Raw genomic sequence first — 21057 nt, 5'->3', positions numbered from 1 at the left:
TTCATACTATAAAACCTTTTATTATATGATTGAATAATTTCCATCTCTCTGATTGGCTGAGATCCATCTATGTTAGAAACCCGCATGGACCTGCACGTGACGTTCCAGGTGAATACAATGATTTTTTCCTTCTACATTGATCTAAAAATAGATCGGTAAATTCCAAATTAATACAAATTGTTTTGAAAAGCTATTTAATTAAAGGACTTTGATTTTTTCTTCATGTGAACATAAGCGAATATATATTTTCGGGTGAGGGTGGTAAGAGAGGATGCAGAGACCCCCCTCCAACACTTTTACTGAACAACAATTTTTACTTTTTGGTTGTCAGTTTTTCACTGATAATACTCCTTTCTTTCAAAATCTATCCTGTAAAAAAGACTGACATATTTTTTTCATGGCAACTAAAATTGATAAAAAAAACTATTCAAATTAATACGACTGGTAAGGTTTATTTACATTTTAATTCTGCTTCTCTCGTGTATGAGGGTTGTCCCAAAAAGTCGTAGACAGGGAATACAGTTTAGTTTCTCTCTGCTTAATTAAATTTTTTCCTTGTCATAGCAAAAAGTAACATATATGATCCTACATTTCAAGTTTCATGATGATATCACATCACATCTAATAAGAAAATTATGTAAAAATAAAAAAAGAATGTAAATGTACACCTGCGCACGAAAGCAAACGTAATATATATAACGTTTCTTATAACGTCATGATCTCTTTGTCTGCTCCACTCGCGTCCATTAACATTCAATATTTTCTTTTAAAGTAATAGACCACTCTTTGACTAAGGGATTTATTTAAATTCACTATTTTCCGTTTGTTTTATATATATATTTTTAAAGCAGATAATTCAAATTTCAGTCGAAATTTAGTCGAAAGATCGCCTTATATTGTAGTCAGGGGAGAATACATATTGTTCAAGACGTCGTTCGCGTCCAGATTGTTCCCAACTGTCTGCGGTTAACAAACAGAACTCTACTTCTTTCATGCCGTAACTATTTTTAGTAGAGAGGAAAAACTCTCTTACATATCGTGCCATTTAAAAATAACTTTTTTATATTAAAATCTGGTTTGTAATGTCACTTCTTTACTCTTTTTCCCGTCTCTGATGTATATAAAGCATATCCAACACAATTGATAACATCTCCGTGCGCCGGTTACGCGTTTGACGACGTCATTTTCATCAAACTCAATGCCAACGATACTATGAAAATCATGACACCAATCGTCTATTTTTAAAGCTATTTATATAAACTTTTGAAACATTATTTAGATTTTGATTCTGGTTTCAGTGATGTAAATTTTAGATCAATGTATTACATAGTACTAAAGAAGTAAAAGCAAATGTAATAGTAATATGCGTAAGTTATTCCGAATTTTGTTCGTGCGCAGACAGACCTTATCGGCCTTCATATAAATCGACTTAAAATTATTAATATAAAAGATATATATTTTTAAAAAATACAATTTTAAAGAACATTGAAATAATTATGTCTATGCAAAATTTGGTTAGTATTGGTTGCATGTTAAAAAAATTATAAATATTGTCTCTGACGTTTGGGGACAACCCTCGCATTTGGCTAGGACTATATTAAATGCAAACAAGTAATGAGCTGTATCATTTTTATCAGTAAATTATTCAATAAAACAATTATTGGCAATAATTGTGTAATATCTGTCTCTTCTTATATTTTTTCATACTTTCAAATGTAAGTTGGGTGAAATTTTTTTTATGTACTTTAATCCTTTCCAACATATAAATTATTTCATTGCATATCTTAATAGTAGCATCACAATCAAAGTATCTGGTATGGATTTATTTTTGGCTTGCAGAATCTAAATGAAAAACTCCAAGAGTACTGTGAAACAGTACAGTGTATATTCAAGAAGTGGTGTGAATCAGATGTGGATACTAAAAAATTCCAAAGAACTTTTGGACAATTTGAAATCACAAGATTTTCCAAAATCAAAAGCTTAAAAATTTACGACTTTTCAAGTTTATACACAACCATTCCTCACGATAAATTAAAGTCTAGGCTTTTTGATATCATTGACAGCTGCTTTTTCAATAAAAGTTGAACTCGTAAAGAAGATGGGCGCATTTGGCGTGTGATCTCCAGGAATCATTTGTACGAAACATTTATGGTTTAAATGTCCATGATTTGGTTGGCTGGACATAGCTGGTCGGATTTTACAAACACGTCCATAGGTTTTTTTTGTTTTATTAAGTTTGAAAGACCTTGTGAGATTGAAACATTTATGTCCGTTTTTCCTAGTCGGTATTAAAACATAGTAATGTTTCAAAAAAAAAAACAAACAAATAAAATAAAGTATTTAAGGTTTCGTCAAAGGTCAACATGTCCAAAAATTTATTATTACAATAGCCCTAAAACTATGTGGGGTATAAAGTTAAAACTTTTACAGTTTATGAATATATCGTTGATTAATAGATAGAAAGTATCACTTGATAAAAAAAATACTTGGAAAAAATATTAATTGAGAAAAATTCTTCTTAAAAATGCATATATTTTATTTTCAAAAAATACACCTAATTAATTCTGCGCTCTTAGTGAAAACCATTATTGCAGAAACAAAATATGTTTATCAATGAAGGGCAAGTTGGACTTGGATAGCCTCTGTAAGGGTGTTTTCCCTGTTTATTTTGTTCAAATGTAAAGACTTGAAAGTGAAAGTACATTGCAAATGGAGTATTTTATAGGGGTCTTGTCTTTATACATGTCATGCTTTCAATAACAGCCTTTCAGAGACCATTCACGTCCAACTTGCCCTTCAATGATAAACATATATTATTTCTGCCATGATGGTTTTCACAAAAAGACATAATTAAGCATTTTTCTTTAATATGCACATTTTCTGATACATTAATTTTTCTCAAAAAATATCTTTTTCAAAATATTTGTTATCAAGCGATACTTTCTATCTATTAATCAATGATATATTTATAACCTGTAAACATTTTGACTTTATACCACACATAGTTTTGGAGCTATTGTAAAAATGAATTTTTAGTCATGTTGACCTTTGACGAAACCTTGATGCATAGATTCATGATACGTATACATGTCACAGTACATTATTGAATAGATCGGAATTGATTTCGCTCGAGAACCAAACTGAACCATAATTTATATAATTCAAAATTTTAATACATCAGTACATAAAACGAAACTGACAAAATAAATGGTTGTTTTCATGAAAAAACAAATAACGCCCCATGCCAGGCTCGAACCTAAAACTTTTCACCTCAAGTGCACTGAACAGGTAACCCAGCGTACTGAGCTATCACCGCTACACATATAAAGATGAATTTAAAAGGACAAAGAAGCATCACATTCACACATTTAGTTTTTTTTGGGGGGGGAAAGTTCATTTTTGGTGGTCTCTGGGTCTTCTCTCCATTTTTATGAAATGTGTGTTTGTTTCTTTGAATTAAATACACACAAATAATGTTTCAAAATCATGGAGAGAAGACCAAGAGATAGAAATTTTTTTAGGAAAACATGTTTCAAAATGTACAATTTTGTACCAAATGTCTGATCTGGCCAATTTTCAAGTTATTTTTTTTTTTTAGCAAATCAAAGCTCAATTTCGGGAAAATATTTTACTTTCCTGTTGCACAGGAACTCGATAAATAAAAAAAAATGTAACATTTCATGTGACGTGTCAAAAAAAAATTTCACTTTTCAATTACGCCCAGATTCCTGTCGAATGTCAATCAAAAGCGCCCTCGTTCTTTACTTTCCTGGTCATTGGTCATTTACAAAATTATTTTGTTAAAACACATTCTGATTGCACACACAAGTATTCTGAAGTTGACATCAAAAAGATGCTTGAGTTTCTGATTGACAACATCGATGTGGTTTTTGGAGACCAGGTATTCCAATCTATTGGAATTTCCATGGTACCAATTGCGCTTCGTTATTAGCAGACCTATTTTTGTATTCATATGAAGCAGAATATATATGCAAAATATTATGCGTGAAAAGATGAAAACAATTGCTGCGGCCTTCAACTCGACATTAAGATATATAGACGACGTATTGTCAATTAACAATGGTGATTTTGATTCCTACGTCGATACGATATATCTTGGTGAGCTTGAGATAAAAGATACCACAGAGTCTGACACATCTGTTTCATCCTTGGATATTTTACTTAAAAAAGACGCTAATAGTAATGGAACAACCAAGCTATATGAAAAACGTGATGACTTTAACTTTTCTATCGTCAACTTCCCTTACTTATGCGGCAATATACCTTCATCACTTGCATATTGGGTTTACATATAATCTTAGTTGATTTGATAAGCAAGAGCACTCTCTACGTATAAACAATTCTAAAACGAGGTAAATTATTGACAAGCAAGTTGATGAAACATGAATATCAGCAGTCTCTTTTAAAGTCACCATTTTGTAAGTTCTATGGTCGATACAATGACTTTGTCAGCAAATACAATTTATCATTGGGTCAAAGGCTGACTGACGTTTTTCATACTAATTGTCAGTCCATTATTTATAGACTGAATTGACGACGGATTTTTCATTATTTCCCGATCATGACAAAGAATTTGATATTGAATACTGTTCGTGATCTCCATATCCTTCTCATTGAGGAGCATAAATTTATGATCATATTTTTGGATGGTTTTTATCATTCAAAGGTTTTGTTCCAAAAATAGCATGATATGTCTCTGATAACCATAAAATTTGAAATTTTTTACAAATCCAAAAACATAGCATTGAAGAAAGAAAAGCTACGTAATTAAACTATATAAATTCAATTCCCTTAGCTCTTACCTTTAAACTTATTTATGCCCATCTTCCTGATACTCGCACTAAAGGTTGCTCTGTTTGATGTAATATTACACTATCTGATAACAACACAACACTGTTTGAAGTTGAAAAAGGTCATTTATTATTAAATGACAATTTTGTAAAAACTATTACAAAAATGAAAAAGTAGTTTAATAGATTTACATTAATAAACCTTGCAGTGATACCAATATCACTACATGCAACTTCCAAATAGATCAAAACATTACTATATAAAATGTTTACATCAAAGGTGGCATGGGTGGGGTAAGGTAAAAATGCCACACCTACTGAAAACAGAAACATGGAAAAATATTGTTAAATTACTCCCATCAATTGAGAACACAATAAATTTTTAACTATTAGGGAGAGGTGGGAGGGTTGTTCAAAATTAAAATTGTATTTCCATACAAATATGGCGCCGCCACTGATTGAACTCAATCTGATACTGAGGCTGTTCCAAAAACAAGTACGCACAAAAATATTAGAGTTATCTCGCTTGTCCCACTTTCAATACACAAGAAATGGGCATAAAATTATTTATGAACATAAATCGCATTTATGCCCATCTTCCTGATACTCGCACTAAAGGTTGCTCTGTTTGATGTAATATTACACTATCTGATAACAACACAACACTGTTTGAAGTTGAAAAAGGTCATTTATTATTAAATGACAATTTTGTAAAAACTATTACAAAAATGAAAAAGTAGTTTAATAGATTTACATTAATAAACCTTGCAGTGATACCAATATCACTACATGCAACTTCCAAATAGATCAAAACATTACTATATAAAATGTTTACATCAAAGGTGGGGTAAGGTAAAAATGCCACTTACTGCCAATGACAGGTAGAAATGACTGTCATCAGCAGTAATCCCCCCATCGCATATATACATCTGTATGCATTCTACTTTAAAATACATACTTTTTAACTATACCTTATATAAGGTATTATACTTTTTCCTGTATATACGGAAAATACTTCACACACGTTCTCATAATGATATTTTAAAAAATCCTCCAGAACTGGCAAAAATTCACATCTGAGTGAATAAAGGTTCAACCTTCAGAGATATCTATAAATTCAAAAAAATAAAACCTTTCCTTTTCAACACTTTTAGCTTACAGTCACCTGACAAAGGGTTGCTGTAACATCCCCTTTCTTCTGAGATTTTAAAGACACTAACTTTGCAAATACAAGTGAACTCTTAGTATATTATGCCATTACTTCGATATCGTAAGTCCTAGCACATACTGTCGAAAAATTAATGCCAACTTAAAAGTTTGAAATTTTTTGTGTAAAAAATGTGTCAAACTCCAAGGTAAAGGTCAAAAGGTTGTACACAAAAAAAATATTGTAATAAAAATACACCTGAAATATGAAAGCTATTAGTCCCACTCAGTCTAAAGTTATGGGCAAGGTTCAAGTAAGACAAACAGATAGACGAACGGACAGGTAAAAAAAAACTATATACCCTGAAACTTCGTTTACGGGGGCATAAGTATAATATGTAAAGTAACAACTGTTTCATAATCCAGCATTTATTATTTTTTTCTTATTGGTATAAAAAATTTCATAAAATCATCATATGTAAGTACATGTAGAACGGAAAAAACGATACTACATTTGTGCCAAGTTTTGGAAAGTCGAGCACTTCTTTTTTTTTGTTAATCATGTTTTATGCTACAACCCCCATTTTGCTAAGGTTTTGTTGACATTAGCAAACTACATTGTACAGGTTTTGAGCTAACCACTTTTTGTTTCCTTTGTATCATAGGTCAGAGGTCGTACTTATTTTTACAAATTAAATCATCCCTATTTCATTATGAGAATTAAGTTTGAAACTACATTCATAGAAAACCAAATATTTTTATAAGATCTAATTTTCCAAGCTAGCGCCCTCTTTCTCGTCAGTTTTAAAAGTAGGGATCAAAAATCGTTAATCTTTTGAAAAAAAAACTTTATTTCGAGTTTTGCAAATTATTTATTCAGGGTAAAATCAGAGATTTATATTTAATTAATTATTGAAACTTTTAAAACTTTTTTCTGACACCAGCGAGAAAATGACCTTTTTAAAGATTAAAATGACAACTGTGTAAAATGTAATACACGATTCTATGAATGCACGTATATTTGCTCTCATAGTCTAAGAACATTTTAATAGATATTGTTTTCCTTTAATGGGGATAAAACGGTTTGTATTATTAATGTAAGGTATTGTGTAGCTATGATTTCGTTATTTAAGCCTAAAAGCTTTCAGAAATTAACACTTCAAAGTATATGGCTGCTTGATATTACCCGTATACTCTCGCCTAACAAGACAAGATGTGTTTATGAAACACTGATGCTCCCGTATGGCAACATAGCGAAATATACATCGACCATTGCTTCCAAACTTTTCAATTACAAGAACACATTACATGGCCTGGATATCGACTATCTGAAATATAATCCCCCTTCGTGTTCATGTTCTTCTTCGCCCTATAACTATAGTCCTGCTGGACACGTTATTACAGGTGACGTAAATATAGTTCGTAATGAGGACCTTAGATCACTTATTTTAAAAGGTCCTAAATATAGGGAACCCCGATCCTTCAACTCGCGTCGGAATTTCATAAATATTATGGATTCTGTTGAAAATTACGCCAGACGATAGGCCAGATATGAGAAAGAAGACATTGACACCTTGTCAGAATGGATTAAATGTATCGGATCCATGTCAAAGTCAGGTATCAAAAGATTGAGGGGCAAAATGAAAACCATCTATCCTTCTGTGTTCAACAAACCAGAAGTGAAAAAAGAATTAGATTACACGATCAGTACGTATGGTTCCTGCCGACAAAGCAGGTAACAACATTGTCTTCGTTTGTAAGGCTCAGTATATAAATTGCATTCTAGAAGAACTTGGATTTAATTCTACAAGTGGTAATCCTACTTATACTCATACTTCTCTTTCTAAGGAGGAAATTCTTCAAAATCACCTGTCAGTTTTGAATACTTTTAATATTCCACAGAGCCAAAATGAATTTGAACTGCCTTATATATATTGGATTCCGAAACTTCATAAGAATCCTTACAAACAAAGATACATTACAGGTTCCAGTAAATGTTCAACCAAGCCTCTTTCGTTACTTCTCACTGAAATATTGACAGTAGTGAAGGAAAAACTTCAAGAGTACTGTGCAACTATATATTCAAGAAGTGGTGTAAATCAGATGTGGATACTTAAAAATTCTAAAGAACTTTTGGACAATTTGAAATCACAAGACTTTACAAAAATCAACAGCTTAAAAACTTACGACTTTTCAACTTTATACACAACGATTCCCCACGACAAATTAAAATCCAGGCTTTTTGATATCATTGACAGCTGCTTCTTCAACTAAAATGAAACTCGTAAATTTACTTACCTCGTCATTGGTCATTTGAAAAATTATTTTGTTAAAACACATTCTGATTGCACACATAAGTACTCTGAAATTGACATCAAGAAGATGCTTGAGTTTCTGATTGACAATATCTATGTGGTTTTTGGAGAACAGGTATTCCAACAATCTATTGGAATTCCCATGGGTACAAATTGCGCTCCGTTATTAGCAGACTTATTTTTATATTCATATGAAGCAGACTTTATGCAAAATCTTATGCGTGAAAAGAAGAAAACACTTGCTGTGGCCTTCAACTCGACATTTAGATATATCGACGACGTATTGTCAATTAATAATGATAATTTCCATTCCTACGTTGATACGATATATCCTGGTGAGCTTGAGATAAAAGATACCACAGAGTCCGACACTTCTGCTTCATACTTGGATATTTTACTTAAAAAAGACACTAATGGTAATCTAACAACCAATCAATATGATAAACGTGATGACTTTATCTTTTCTATCGTCAACTTCCCTTACTTATGCAGCAATATACCTTCATCACCTGCATACGGAGTATATATATCTCAGTTGATTCGATACGCAAGAGCGTGCTCTACGTATGAACAATTTCTTAAACGAGGTAAATTATTGACAAGTAAGTTGATGAAACAAGAATATCAACAGTGTCATTTAAAGTCATCATTTCGTAAATTCTATGGTCGATACAATGACCTTGTCAGCAAATACAATTTATCATTGAGTCAAATGCTGACTGACGTTTTTCATACCAATTGTTAGTCCATTATTTATACACTGAATTGACGACGGATTTTTTCCGTTATTTCCTGATCATGAAAACGAGCACACGGCGGGTGTGACCGGTCGGCAGGGGATGCTCACTCCTCCATGGCACCTGATCCCACCTCTGATGTTTCGGAGGTCCGTGTTTGCTCTGCTCTTATTTTGTATATTGTTTAATTGACGTTGAGATTGAATACTGTTCGTTATCTCCATATCCTTCTTCCTTAAGCTTTCTGAAATGCAGATCAAATATGTTGGTACCAAAAGTAAGGCCTTTTCACAAGAATTGCGAAATATAAAACGCTAGCTACACTTGTTCCAGGGTAATGACAAAGGTTAACATTTTATAAGATGGGAAAAACTCCGGGTCAAGGTCAAAGGGCCAATGTTGATGGTTTTTAAAGAAAGGCCTTGTCTCAAAGATTACGTATGGGTAGAATGAAAGCGCTGACCCTTAACTTTCAAAAGTTATGGCCAAGGATAAAGTTTGTAAAAAGTGGGTCAAACTCTAAGGTCAAGATCAAAGGGTCAAGAATCTTGATATCAAATGTAAGATCTTGTTACAAGGATTAAATTTGTGAAGTATGAATGCCCTAGTCCTAAGTCTTCAAAAACTATGGTCAATATTGTATTTTTAAAGTAGGTCAAACTCTCAGGTCAAAGGGTCAAGGTTCTAATGAAAGGTCTTCTCACAAGAATTACATTTGTGAAGTATGAAAGCCCTAGTTTTCATTGTTGAAAATTATAGCCAAGGTTGAAGTTTTTTCATGGGTACGGTAATCAAAGGTCAAAGTCAAAAGGTTAAGGTTGTTGGTATCAAATAAAAGGAATTTCCACAAAGAATACATATGTCAAGTATAAATGTCCTGATATCTATTGTTCAGAAGATATGGCCAAAGTAAAAGTTCAAATTTTTTGTGTCAAAATTAAAGTTTTTGCGGACAAACAGACAGACAGACAGAGAGACAGACAGACGGACGGACACGAAAAAAATTATATACCCCCGAAACTTCTTTACTGGGGCATAAATATTCCTACCAAAACGAATGTTTTAGCATAAAAAAATGATAAGGGGTCATTATTCTACGTGGTCATTTTTCTACTATGCACACGGAGAAAAACGACCCCAAGGCCATAATTTCTACAGAAAATTGGTTCATTTTTCTACGTGGAATTGTGACCAGGGGGTCAAATTTCTACTTAGAAAAATGACCCCCGGTCAATATTCTACGGGGGTCACTTTTTGTCGTTACACCGGCGCCCCCCCCCCCCCGGTTTGAAATTTTTGTATGTATTTTTTATATGTCCATTATCCTAAAATCAAAGAAAAAACATCTCTTACTTGTAAGAACTTGTTTGCTTCCCGGACCCCCCCCCCCAAAAGGACATTGCCTTAGACCCACTGGGGGCTGAAATACAGTCGCCAGACCCCCTCTGCCTTCTACTGTGCCCCCGTTAAGAAATTTCTGGATCCGCCACTGGGCATGGTGCAAAATGTACAAAAAATTATCAATGTTTCATTCGCAGCTGAAGCATACATGTATTCAGAACAATTTTTACTACTTGAACAACTTTTCAATTTTAATTCACTACACACTTTTATCACGTCATTTTTATCCGGAAAATCGTGATGATTTGCTTTCAAATCATACACACTCCAAGGGTGGGGAGTACCTAATGAAAACTCTTTTTATATACCCATAAATTATCAATTATCTAATTAGAAATGATAATGAAATTGAAACACAATAACAACATTTAATAATTAATTTAAAGCAAGTTTTTAAAATATTTTACTCGTGATATAATACATGTTATTATTTAAGAATTATTATACCCCCCGCTTAAAAAGCGGGAGGGTATATAGTAATCGTTAATTCCGTCCGTCCGTCCGTCCGTCTGTCCTTCCGTCCGTCTGTTACGCTTTGGGGTACCCATCTCTTATCCGCAACTCCTCTCGTACCACTGAACGAAATTTGATGAACCTTTTACAGAATCTTTATTACATATTGCCATTGTGCACCTCCTATTTTACTTTTTGATCCGACACATATTTTGGGTTTCCCAGCCACAGCAAAACATGGACTTTGCAATTATAACTATATGGAGGCGGGGGTATCATTTAGTGAGCTCATCGCTCACAGTACCTCTAGTTTTACTCTACAAATAAAAACTAGAGGTACTGTGAGCAATGAGCTCACTAAATGATACCCCCGCCTCTCATATGAATATAATGGCAGTGTCCATGTTTTGCTCTGGAAAATCAAAAATATATGTCAGATCAAAAAGTAAAATAGGAGGTGCACAATGGCTATATGTAATTAAGAATCTGTGAAAGTTTCATTTAATTTCCTTCAGTGGTATGAGAGGAGTTGCGGATAAGAGATGTGTACCCCAAAGCGTAACAGACGGACAGACGGACGGACGGAAATACCGATTATTATATACCCTCCCACTTTTCAAGCGGGGGGCATAAAAATGTCGTCTCATTTCCCCATGTGCACTTTAATTCTAACACAAACACAAATAGATCGGCCGCTGCAAGGCCATAAACAGGATAAAAATCCATCGATACCCCCGGGAGAAGTTTTTCTAAAACAAATCTTCGCCCCATGCATCCCTATTTCCCCAAAAAATATTCAGCAAAGAGAAACCTTTCACACAAGGCCTAAAATTTGATCATATTTTTATTTCAGTGTTTTATTAATACATTTATTTTCCATGTCCACCATGACATGTTGAACGACAAGTGTCTCTCGCCAGCTGACAGTTGTTCAGGCAAGTGTCAAGTGCATGGCCGTGCGCATGTGAGTCACGACATCCTTGGGTGCATCCATTGTATGTTGCGTCACAAGTATCCTCGCAACTATTGGCATAAGCACCGACAGCTAAGCAGACAACCAACAGGAAAATCAGAGACTTCATTGTAAACTAAGAAAAAATAATGAAATATATGATAAGGTCAAAGTTTTTATGCCCATCAACATTTCTAAACAAATTTTAAAGAACTTTGAAAGCCGGAAAGTACGAAAGCGAATTAAGGCTCAATTTTTGCCAAAATAAAAAAAAACTCGTTATATCGAGATAATTATATCGTTCTAACGGGTTATTGTCTCGTTATAACGAGTTGCTTTCTCGTTATAACGAGTTACTTTCTTTTTATAACGAGTTAGTCATCTCGTAATAAAGAGATAATTATTCACATTATAACGAGTTAATATCTCGTTATGACGACTTAGTTATCTCGTTATTATACAGTTGAATTATATCATTGAGGAGTTAGCAAGATTCCAGTTCCCCAAGACCAGGAGTATTTCCCGAGGCGCAGCGCGCCGACGGAATTAGTCTTGGTCAAGGAGAATTGGCATCTTGCTAACTCCCTCAATGATATACTTTTTAACTGTTTTATTATACTGATACAAATAGAGGATTACGAATGACGGGGAATTAGCTTCAAAACTAACGCATGGGCAATTAGTCTATTAACATATTAGACCTATACATAAGTAAAATCTAGAGGATTACGGATAACCGGGGAATTAGCGTCCGAAGCAGGGATTAGCCCGTTTAACCAATGCACGGGGAATTAGCCCATTCACTGGGATTTCTAGGGAATTATTTACATTTTACTGCCTTACTCTTACATAGGAAAAAATCAGTAGAGGTATAATAAAACGAGTTAATTATCCCGTAATGACGAGTTAGTTATCTTGAATTATCTTAAGTCTTGAATTATTATTATGGACTGTTTAGATGGGAGACATCACCAATTATAAGGTCTCAGTAGACGCAAGCGCCCTCGTGTGACAACCCTACTCAGACCTGAAAATTGGTGATGTCTCCCTTCTAAACAGTCCATAATTGTATATTAATACGTGAACACCTCCTAGGACGCAATATTCTTTTTAAAATAATATTGCCAAATGTACGAAGACAACTATTTCTGATGAATGACACTAGGGCCTAAATTGTTTTGGATGACGTAGACTTTCATAATCAATGTCTACGAACCTACAATCAAATTTCAGAGACATTATAATAGAGATATCACAGGCATTAATGCAACATGTATTACATACAATTACAGTGTAATATATATTATTTTTTTAGATTCAGAAATGTTTTGAAGAAGAGGGAAATGGAGACATCGGCAGTTAGATCATAGGTATAGTTTTAAGGGGCTCTTGCCCAATTGCAAACACAACACGAAGAACTCACTAGTTTCCGTATATTTGTCTTACGGAATAAATAAACATAGGTATACATACAATACAAATCAAATGCATAGGACAAAAAACTAGTTTGCTGTTTTTCCATAAAATCTTTATCATCCACATGTACAATTAAACAAATGATATTTACATTTCCAATGTCTTTGTCCGAGATAAAATTACAAATAGTTAATGTACTTTATTTCTACATGAATGTACTGGTTCATCAATAGGCGCGGTTAAAAAAATCACGTGCAGGGCGGGACAAAAAAATCAAGAGCATGTAAATATAAGGAATAACTGTCTTATTTTTCGATTTCATGACGATGATCAATCGATTGGCTTGCGTGATAATTTTATGCAAATTATCACACAAGCCAATCGATTGATCACATCATGAAATCGAAAAATAAGACAGTTATTCCTTAAATCGACTCAGTTCTTTATACTCTCTATCACTTAGATATATCAATGCTTTAGAGCAATATTTACCTCATTATAACGAGGTACTAAGTCATTATAACGAGTTAATTTTCTCATGATAACGAGATAACTAACTCGTCATAATGAGATAATTAAGTCATTATAACGACGAATTTTTTAAAAATTCATCTTGAATCCTTATAACGAGCTAGCATCTCGCAATAACGAGTTAACAAGTTAGTATCTTGACATTACAAAAGTCTAAAATGAGCCTATCCATCCAGCATTCGTTTGAGAACAGATATGCAACTTTTCCGAAGAAATGGTTATTCCTAGTTTAACTTAACTCTACCTGCATCCTCTTTTTTGCAAATGCTAAGGAAAATCGTCAAAAACTAATGTACGCATTTACATTACATCGATTATCTATCTCTGATTAGTTTAATGAAATCAAACTCACATAGACAAGTTAGGTCGAAAAACAACACCTCACCTTCTGTCCGAAATTGAATGATCTGTATAATTTTTTCTCGCCGTCGCTTATATAGAGATACAGTACAAGGTTATAGTGTCTATTCAATACAAGGCCAGTGACATATTCGTGCTGACAGTATCAGTATTCCCTCCATGAAATTCTACTAGATAATATAAACTATATATATATATGTATATTAAACATGGTCACATGTCGATCATTTATAGTTTACCAATTTATTGAGTTCTCACTTGCCTACAGTTTTGGTAATTTATAGATATTTTGTTTTGTATCCCCAAATATACGTAAATGTATCTGTATATACTAGTATGTGCTTTTCTGTTCTGCAACGCATTTTTCGCAGCTTCGATTTTACAAAAGAAACACCATATTTGATTTGTTTTATACGAATCATTTGCATTGTCAAGCAAATTAATATCCGCAAACTTTTCAAACAACCCTCCTACATTTTGTTCAGGGTCATTGTTTTATTCATTTCATAAGGTCAACATATATGTTGTATGCAGTTTTATCCTTGTATAATATTTCAAATTTATCCAACCGATCTCCTTAATATTCATTTAGTGATATACCTTATTTAAGGATTTAATATTTTTTTCCGGCTTCTAACTTGAAAGATCTCTCTTTTTCTGAAGCTGTTTTCTAGCTATTATGGAAAATATACAAATACTTCTAAATTTTCATACATTGTAGAAAAAAATAAGGAAACAATACAAACTACTGCACGCCTATTGCCATAAAAGGAAGTTTCTAAAATAGAAATCTTATCTTTGTGTAAAATCTATATCACTGACCTCACTGCCGATGTACATGTATAAAACTAAGATTCGCACGACAACTGCATGTATATCAGACAAACGGTGAAACAGAGTACATGTAATTGTAATCCTTATAACTTTTTACATATTTGTAATTTTAAAATTTGTATCACTATTGATATATTTTGAACAGTTTGCTTGGTGAATTTTGCTGGACTTTGATTTTTAATCTGATTTTTATGTACGCACTGCAGAACACCATGCTCCTGATCGTCATTTCGTGCCTGCTTGCAGTCGTTATCGGGTAAGTATTTTAAAAACTCAAAACCTCAATTAAAATCTTCAAAGAAATCAAAATAAAAAAGAAAAATATATAAATAGTTAAAATCACATTTACAAAGTTCTAACATATTTGATTTCCCAACTTTTTATCGACATTTTTATTTTTATAAATATATATCCTATGGTATTAATAGAATTCAATTATGATGAGCTTTATTTTAATATAAATGCATGTTTATTCGCGGTTTATGATGTCAGAAAGTCAATACCGGTATTACATTTTGATCTTAGACAAAAGGCAATAAAAAGTGTCAATTTCATCAAGATTTTATAAATACATACTACATCGTTAAGCTTTTTTTCTTCCCCCGAATATTATCCCCAAAAAAGAAATAATAAATAGGGTTTTATGCACAAATCAAAGAAGTACAGCGTACCTGTCATTTATTGAAGCTATACGTAATTAGTTGCATATTTCTACACCAATAGTTTAGTTATGATTTATGTGAAGAAAGTACACTTTTACGTAATGGGCTTTTTTTTCGGGGAGAAGCGGGAGTACCTCAATGGATAGTAATCACTAAATGTATGTATGAGTTATCCCCCTTATATAAAATAGTTCCAATTTATAGACAACATCACAATCTGAACACACATGAACTCCAACAGTTAGTCGACAGCGGTTTTGTGACACTGGACGTAAATCCTAAAGACGGGCTTCTGGAATATGACGAACTCGCTAAGCTCTTTGACCAGAGGGACACAGACAGTGAGATATTTGTCGTGTTTCAGTCTACTATAGTAATTTCTAATTTTGTAAGATTTTTAAAATTCTGTTTATGTTAATTCAGAGGAGCAAATCCAATGGGTTTTTTCTGCTTCATATGGCATAAATTAAAAGTATCTTATAGTAAAATATCGAAATTTATTTATTAATTTTTGTGTTTGTGGAGTACTACTTTAATATCCATGTATTTCAAATACTTAGTAATTTAAATAATTGAAATATGTGTAAACGAAAGTCTATTGATTTATTGTGAAAAAGGTTCTATTCATTAGATGTGAGCAACAATTCAGTTATAAAACTTAGCACTATTCACATGTGCATGAATACATGGATGAAAAATAATATAAAGTGAATGGAATGAGTTAATTAAATTGATTCTATGCGTTCATCAAATGAATTATTGCTAGCATTGCTATCATCATCAGAATTAACGATATATCTTCAAATGATGAAAGATATATTCACCAATATGAATTTATATGTTTATTGGCGTTCCATTAATTTTATCATTAATTTTTAGGTCACCTGAGTAAACTCTTTGGTATTAATCAACCATTTATGATGAAATAAATTTTATGATAAAATTTCCAAAATTTTGAAATATGTGGCCCCATGGTCAGTGGTTCCTGTGGGGTGGGTGCACAATCGGTGGTTATAAAGTGGAAATACATTTTCTCTTGGTTACTCTGATCTACCTCTGGGTATTAAGTAACCAAAGTTAGCTTGCTTAGAGTATAATTATGATAAACAATGGTGCCTCTTTCAAGATTGTGATTTTCATGGCTTTTGGTTTTTAAAAAACACGGACCAAATTTAATTATTGGAAAGTTGTTACATGATACTCAGGTGACCTATAATGCACGTGGGCCTCTTGTTTAGATTAATTGAATCTCATCAAAGTAATCTATACTACAATATATTTCGTAAATAATACATTATTTCATAGCTGATGAACATTTGTTAAAAATTCTAATTTTTTGGTTCATTTCATAATATTAAAACACATGCTTGGATTATTTTGTTGAAAAAATGATAATTTACCGGGGTAAGTAAACTAAATTTAAGTTAAATAAGTTTATTCCATTAACGTATAGGTGACGGACACTTAACTAAGGCTGAGTTTGCGGCTCATGTTGGACTAGATTTTCTGTTTAAGGATGCCCTCTTTAATCTCTATGACACGGACAAGAATGGACTCCTCACCAAAGCCGAGTTTGTGGACAAGGCTTTCCACGACGCCAACAATAACGGTAATATACAGATTAATTATATATACATGTATTTCTAGATCTTTTGAATATTTTCTATTATACTAGTATCATATTCCTTATTATTCTTATCGACCTTTTCTGAAACGTCATAAAACGACCTACCCCTATCTCCCACAGAGAAGTTGGGCAAACGCTCTAAGATATTTTTATACTGAAGTCAAAGAGACTGTCATGTGACTGTCCCTTCAATATTTTGCCAAACTACCTGTCTATGCAACTTTATTTACAGGTGATGGGCAGGTAACAAGGCATGAATTTGACCATTATTACACCCAGGTATTCATTTAATAGATCAATTTCAGCATTATACCTCTAAACCATGCAGGAAAAAGTGATTTTCACGAAACATTATTGATAACTTTTATGACTTCGATGCTTTACATTTTTCAGATTCTACATCATCTGAATCAGCACCATGGTTAATTTCCTTTTCTTCCCATCAATTTGAAGTTTTTTCATTCATTTCTGAATAAAAGATATGAAAACGTCTTTTTTTTGTTTAATCTCTACGAGCTGTTTTTATTTTAAAGGTGCCTTCATTATTCAAATTTGACCAGTTGATTTTTCTTCTGAGAAAGAAGTCCTAATTTAAACAAATTGGCTTTGTTTGTTTGCGTTTTTTTTATGTTTAACGTCTCTCTCGAGAAGTTTTTACTCATGTGGAGATACTAAAACTTGCCTATAGAGTGCTGCAACTTTATATATTTACATCTGCTGTGATTTTCCAGTAAACCAACTGTGAAATTGATTTGATCACCATTTTGGTGTAAATATACACGGAGAAAAGTGCGCTAACGTGACGTCACAATGAGGCTACAGCGACGTTAGTAAAAGTATAACGATGTAGGGCAACGAGAAATTCAAATATTGAATATACTTTTGTTGGTTCCAAACATGTAAGATGTAAATATAAGGAATGTTTTTAAGTTTTGTGTGAGTTATTGGTGTGAGAATCACACAGACTTGCACGTAGGCATATTTTTACTAATTATATAATATGCCTACGTGACAAGTCTGTGTGATTCACACACCAATAACTCACACAAGACTTAAAACATTCCTTAAATGAATAGAGATGCAAATTACTTATTTCAACATATAAGATAATTTTGTAAATATGCAACTTATATTTGTTAACATGCAAAATAACTATGTTAACACGGGGCCGAAAATTATCTCAGATTTACTTTGTTCTTTCCATTTCGATCCGATATTATATCGGTTGTGTGTTGCACACATGTCTCATATTGGGATAAGTACATGTTTCAAAGTGTATTAATTTTTTCACATTTGAATCGGTTCATATAGAAAAAAAAAATATTTAAACAAAAAATGCGAATCCAATTTTTTCTATTGGATGTTTTTACATTTCCGTTTCACTGGAACTAAATCTGACAAACACGGGTTCAGCTTTGGACGCTGCAGCTCTTCACCTTAAAGCTAGAGTACAAGAAGATCCAAGCAGAGGTAGAGGCACTACGATCAGCTCGTGGTAAGTGTAAATGCAATCATTATCTATTTAAAATAACTATCTAGTTAGTAGGGTATTTGGGGCATCAAACACCCATTCTCAATATAAGGGCTCAAATAATGTCGCCTCATTTTCATTTAAAAGAAATACCACTGATGTAATTTTTAAATCAACATTATAAATAGTCATATAACAATAAATAAGAATTCATATAATTATACCCCCCGCTTGAAAAGCGGGAGGGTATATAGTAATCGTTAATTCCGTCCGTCCGTCCGTCCGTCTGTACGTCCGTCCGTCCGTCCAGCCGTCTGTCTGTCCGTCCGTCTGTTACGCTTTGGGGTACCCATCTCTTATCCGCAACTCCTCTCATACCACTGAATGAAATTTAATGAAACTTTCACAGAATCTTTATTACACATTGCCATTGTGCACCTCCTATTTTACTTTTTGATCCGACACATATTTTGGGTTTCCCGGCCACAGGAAAACATGGACTTTTTCACCAGTTATAACCATATGGGAGGCGGGGGGTATCATTTAGTGAGCTCATTGCTCACAGTACCTCTAGTTATCGATCTGAAAGGGTATTTAAGGAGTTCCAAATTCAAATATAGTAGCCTATTTGAAATGTACGTTACTGTCGCCGAGGCAAATATTATTCTGAATCCCCTCTGTGTAATATATAGTTTTGATTCTCAAGTAAAAATTGTCTGATAAGTTAAACCTTGTATCATCTATATTTCTTTTCATAACAATATATACATTTTCTTTGTGATAATAAATAATTTTTATTGTGCAATGTCCCTGTCGCATAATTCTATTTCAACCACATTACAAGCAAACACAAAGATTATACACCTGATAGTTTTGTTCTCCTTTATTTATTGATGGGCTAAATTTGAAATTTCAAAGGATTAATTACTCCTACTTAGATAATGTAACATGAAAATGAATAATTTGAGCAACTTTTATAAATATGATTACGGAATGAAAGACATTTTCAATCGTAGAGATAAGAAAGAAATGTACGTTACCTTTATTCTTCCATTAAGAATATATATTAAGTAGAAAATATGAGACGACTCTGAATAAGCAACCCCTTGTATCCTGTAAACTGGCAAAGACGTTTTGCTTAACACAATTAAAAATTATTTTTTTACATGAAAAGTGATCATTTGAAATGTACGTTACTGAAATGTACGTTACCATGAAATTCGAATTAAGTGAATCTCGCAGAATTTTCATGTATTCTCATACTTTCACACACTCGAATGTGTACACAAAGGAAAGTTTCAAAGGTTGGAGGTTGGCTAAATCCAAAAATTAATGAAAAGAAACGTTTCTGCTTAGGAAAAAAATATATAATGGTCAATTATATGTAATATAATTTTGATACCTGGTATATATTTCTGAGTACGAAACCTGTATGATGCATTTCTTATGATATGCAAGTTCAAATAGTATCAATATATTGCGTGTCTAACGTACGCTTGTGGAAGAGAATTGATTTTTATATTTGAAATGTACGTTACGTATGGTAACGTACATTTCACGTATTTCTAACTGCCATTTTTTTTTAATTTAGTCAATGAATTGCGTTTAAACGAGCGAAACAAAATTATCGTTACAATCCATTTGACAACTGGCCACATAAATCCATCTAGATGCACCCCTAATCCTCGTAAATGTTTAAGACTGTTACCACATGCTAGAAAATTTATTTCTAAGTGTTTTAAATTCATATTTGGCAACCTTTTTGCAGTTTGTTTACTTTTAATATGCAACTTTTCGTCAATATTAATTTAATTGTTGTTGATAATCTAAAACAATGTATGCATAGGCTTATAATTGGTTAAAAAAAAAGAAAAGAAAGAAAGAAAAGGAAACAAAACAAATAAACCAAGAACACAAGACGGTCACGTACATTTCAAATACTGAAAGGCACACAATACTCAGTTTTGTTTGAATCATTGCATTTTGGGTTATATTTTTCCAGATCTGCTGAAAAGCACATATGTTTGTGATTTGAAAAACGATGTTGCTACATACTAAATGAAATTGTTAACAAACTGTCGATGGATATATTCGGAATAGATTTATGTTAAGTTTCAATGGCCAAACACGAACATTTGTTAGATCATAGCAAAATACGTCTGACTCTTATATTTTTTGTCTGTACCCTTGCACACAGGTAGAAGTAACTAGGCTACGGCCGGTGTCAATTTCAGTGCAACAGCACAAAAGAATGGTAATGAACTGAGGTGGAGGGGACTCCCCAATAATATGTGAAATGAACGTTACCGAAGTGACGTGACATTCATGTAGTTGATGACAA

The 21057-nt window shown here is 32.9% G+C and overlaps 1 protein-coding gene and 1 long non-coding RNA gene across 2 annotated transcripts; one reads left to right on the top strand and one right to left on the bottom strand.

The window, feature by feature from the left end:
- Positions 1-11689: 11689 nt before the first annotated feature.
- LOC134232918 (uncharacterized) lies at positions 11690-14230 on the bottom strand. The gene is made up of 2 exons (XR_009984874.1): positions 14148-14230; positions 11690-11951 (listed from the first exon to the last, which is right to left on the bottom strand). It is a non-coding gene; the product is annotated as an uncharacterized LOC134232918 (long non-coding RNA).
- Positions 14231-15763: 1533 nt separating this feature from the next.
- LOC134232917 (uncharacterized) lies at positions 15764-17736 on the top strand. Its single transcript, XM_062714913.1, has 4 exons — positions 15764-15959; positions 17072-17227; positions 17478-17524; positions 17639-17736. Exons 1-4 carry the CDS (start codon positions 15779-15781, stop codon positions 17669-17671), a joined length of 417 nt encoding a protein of 138 aa, XP_062570897.1. The 5' UTR covers positions 15764-15778; the 3' UTR covers positions 17672-17736.
- The last annotated feature ends 3321 nt before the right edge of the window (positions 17737-21057 follow it).

Source organism: Saccostrea cucullata, unplaced genomic scaffold, assembly GCF_032062105.1.
Source record: "Saccostrea cucullata isolate Sc308-1 unplaced genomic scaffold, CSIRO_AGI_Scuc_v1 ctg4119, whole genome shotgun sequence".
In the NCBI taxonomy this organism is placed as follows: domain Eukaryota; kingdom Metazoa; phylum Mollusca; class Bivalvia; order Ostreida; family Ostreidae; genus Saccostrea; species Saccostrea cuccullata.
This window is presented reverse-complemented; position numbering and strand designations above follow the sequence as displayed.

Coding starts and splice junctions, on each gene's coding strand:
- LOC134232917 (XM_062714913.1), top strand. CDS start 15,779: ATGTATGAGTTATCCCCCTTATATAAAATAGTTCCAATTTATAGACAA. Junction 15,960..17,071: donor TGACCAGAGGGACACAGACA/GTGAGATATTTG, acceptor ATTAACGTATAG/GTGACGGACACTTAACTAAG. Junction 17,525..17,638: donor TTGACCATTATTACACCCAG/GTATTCATTTAA, acceptor TACATTTTTCAG/ATTCTACATCATCTGAATCA.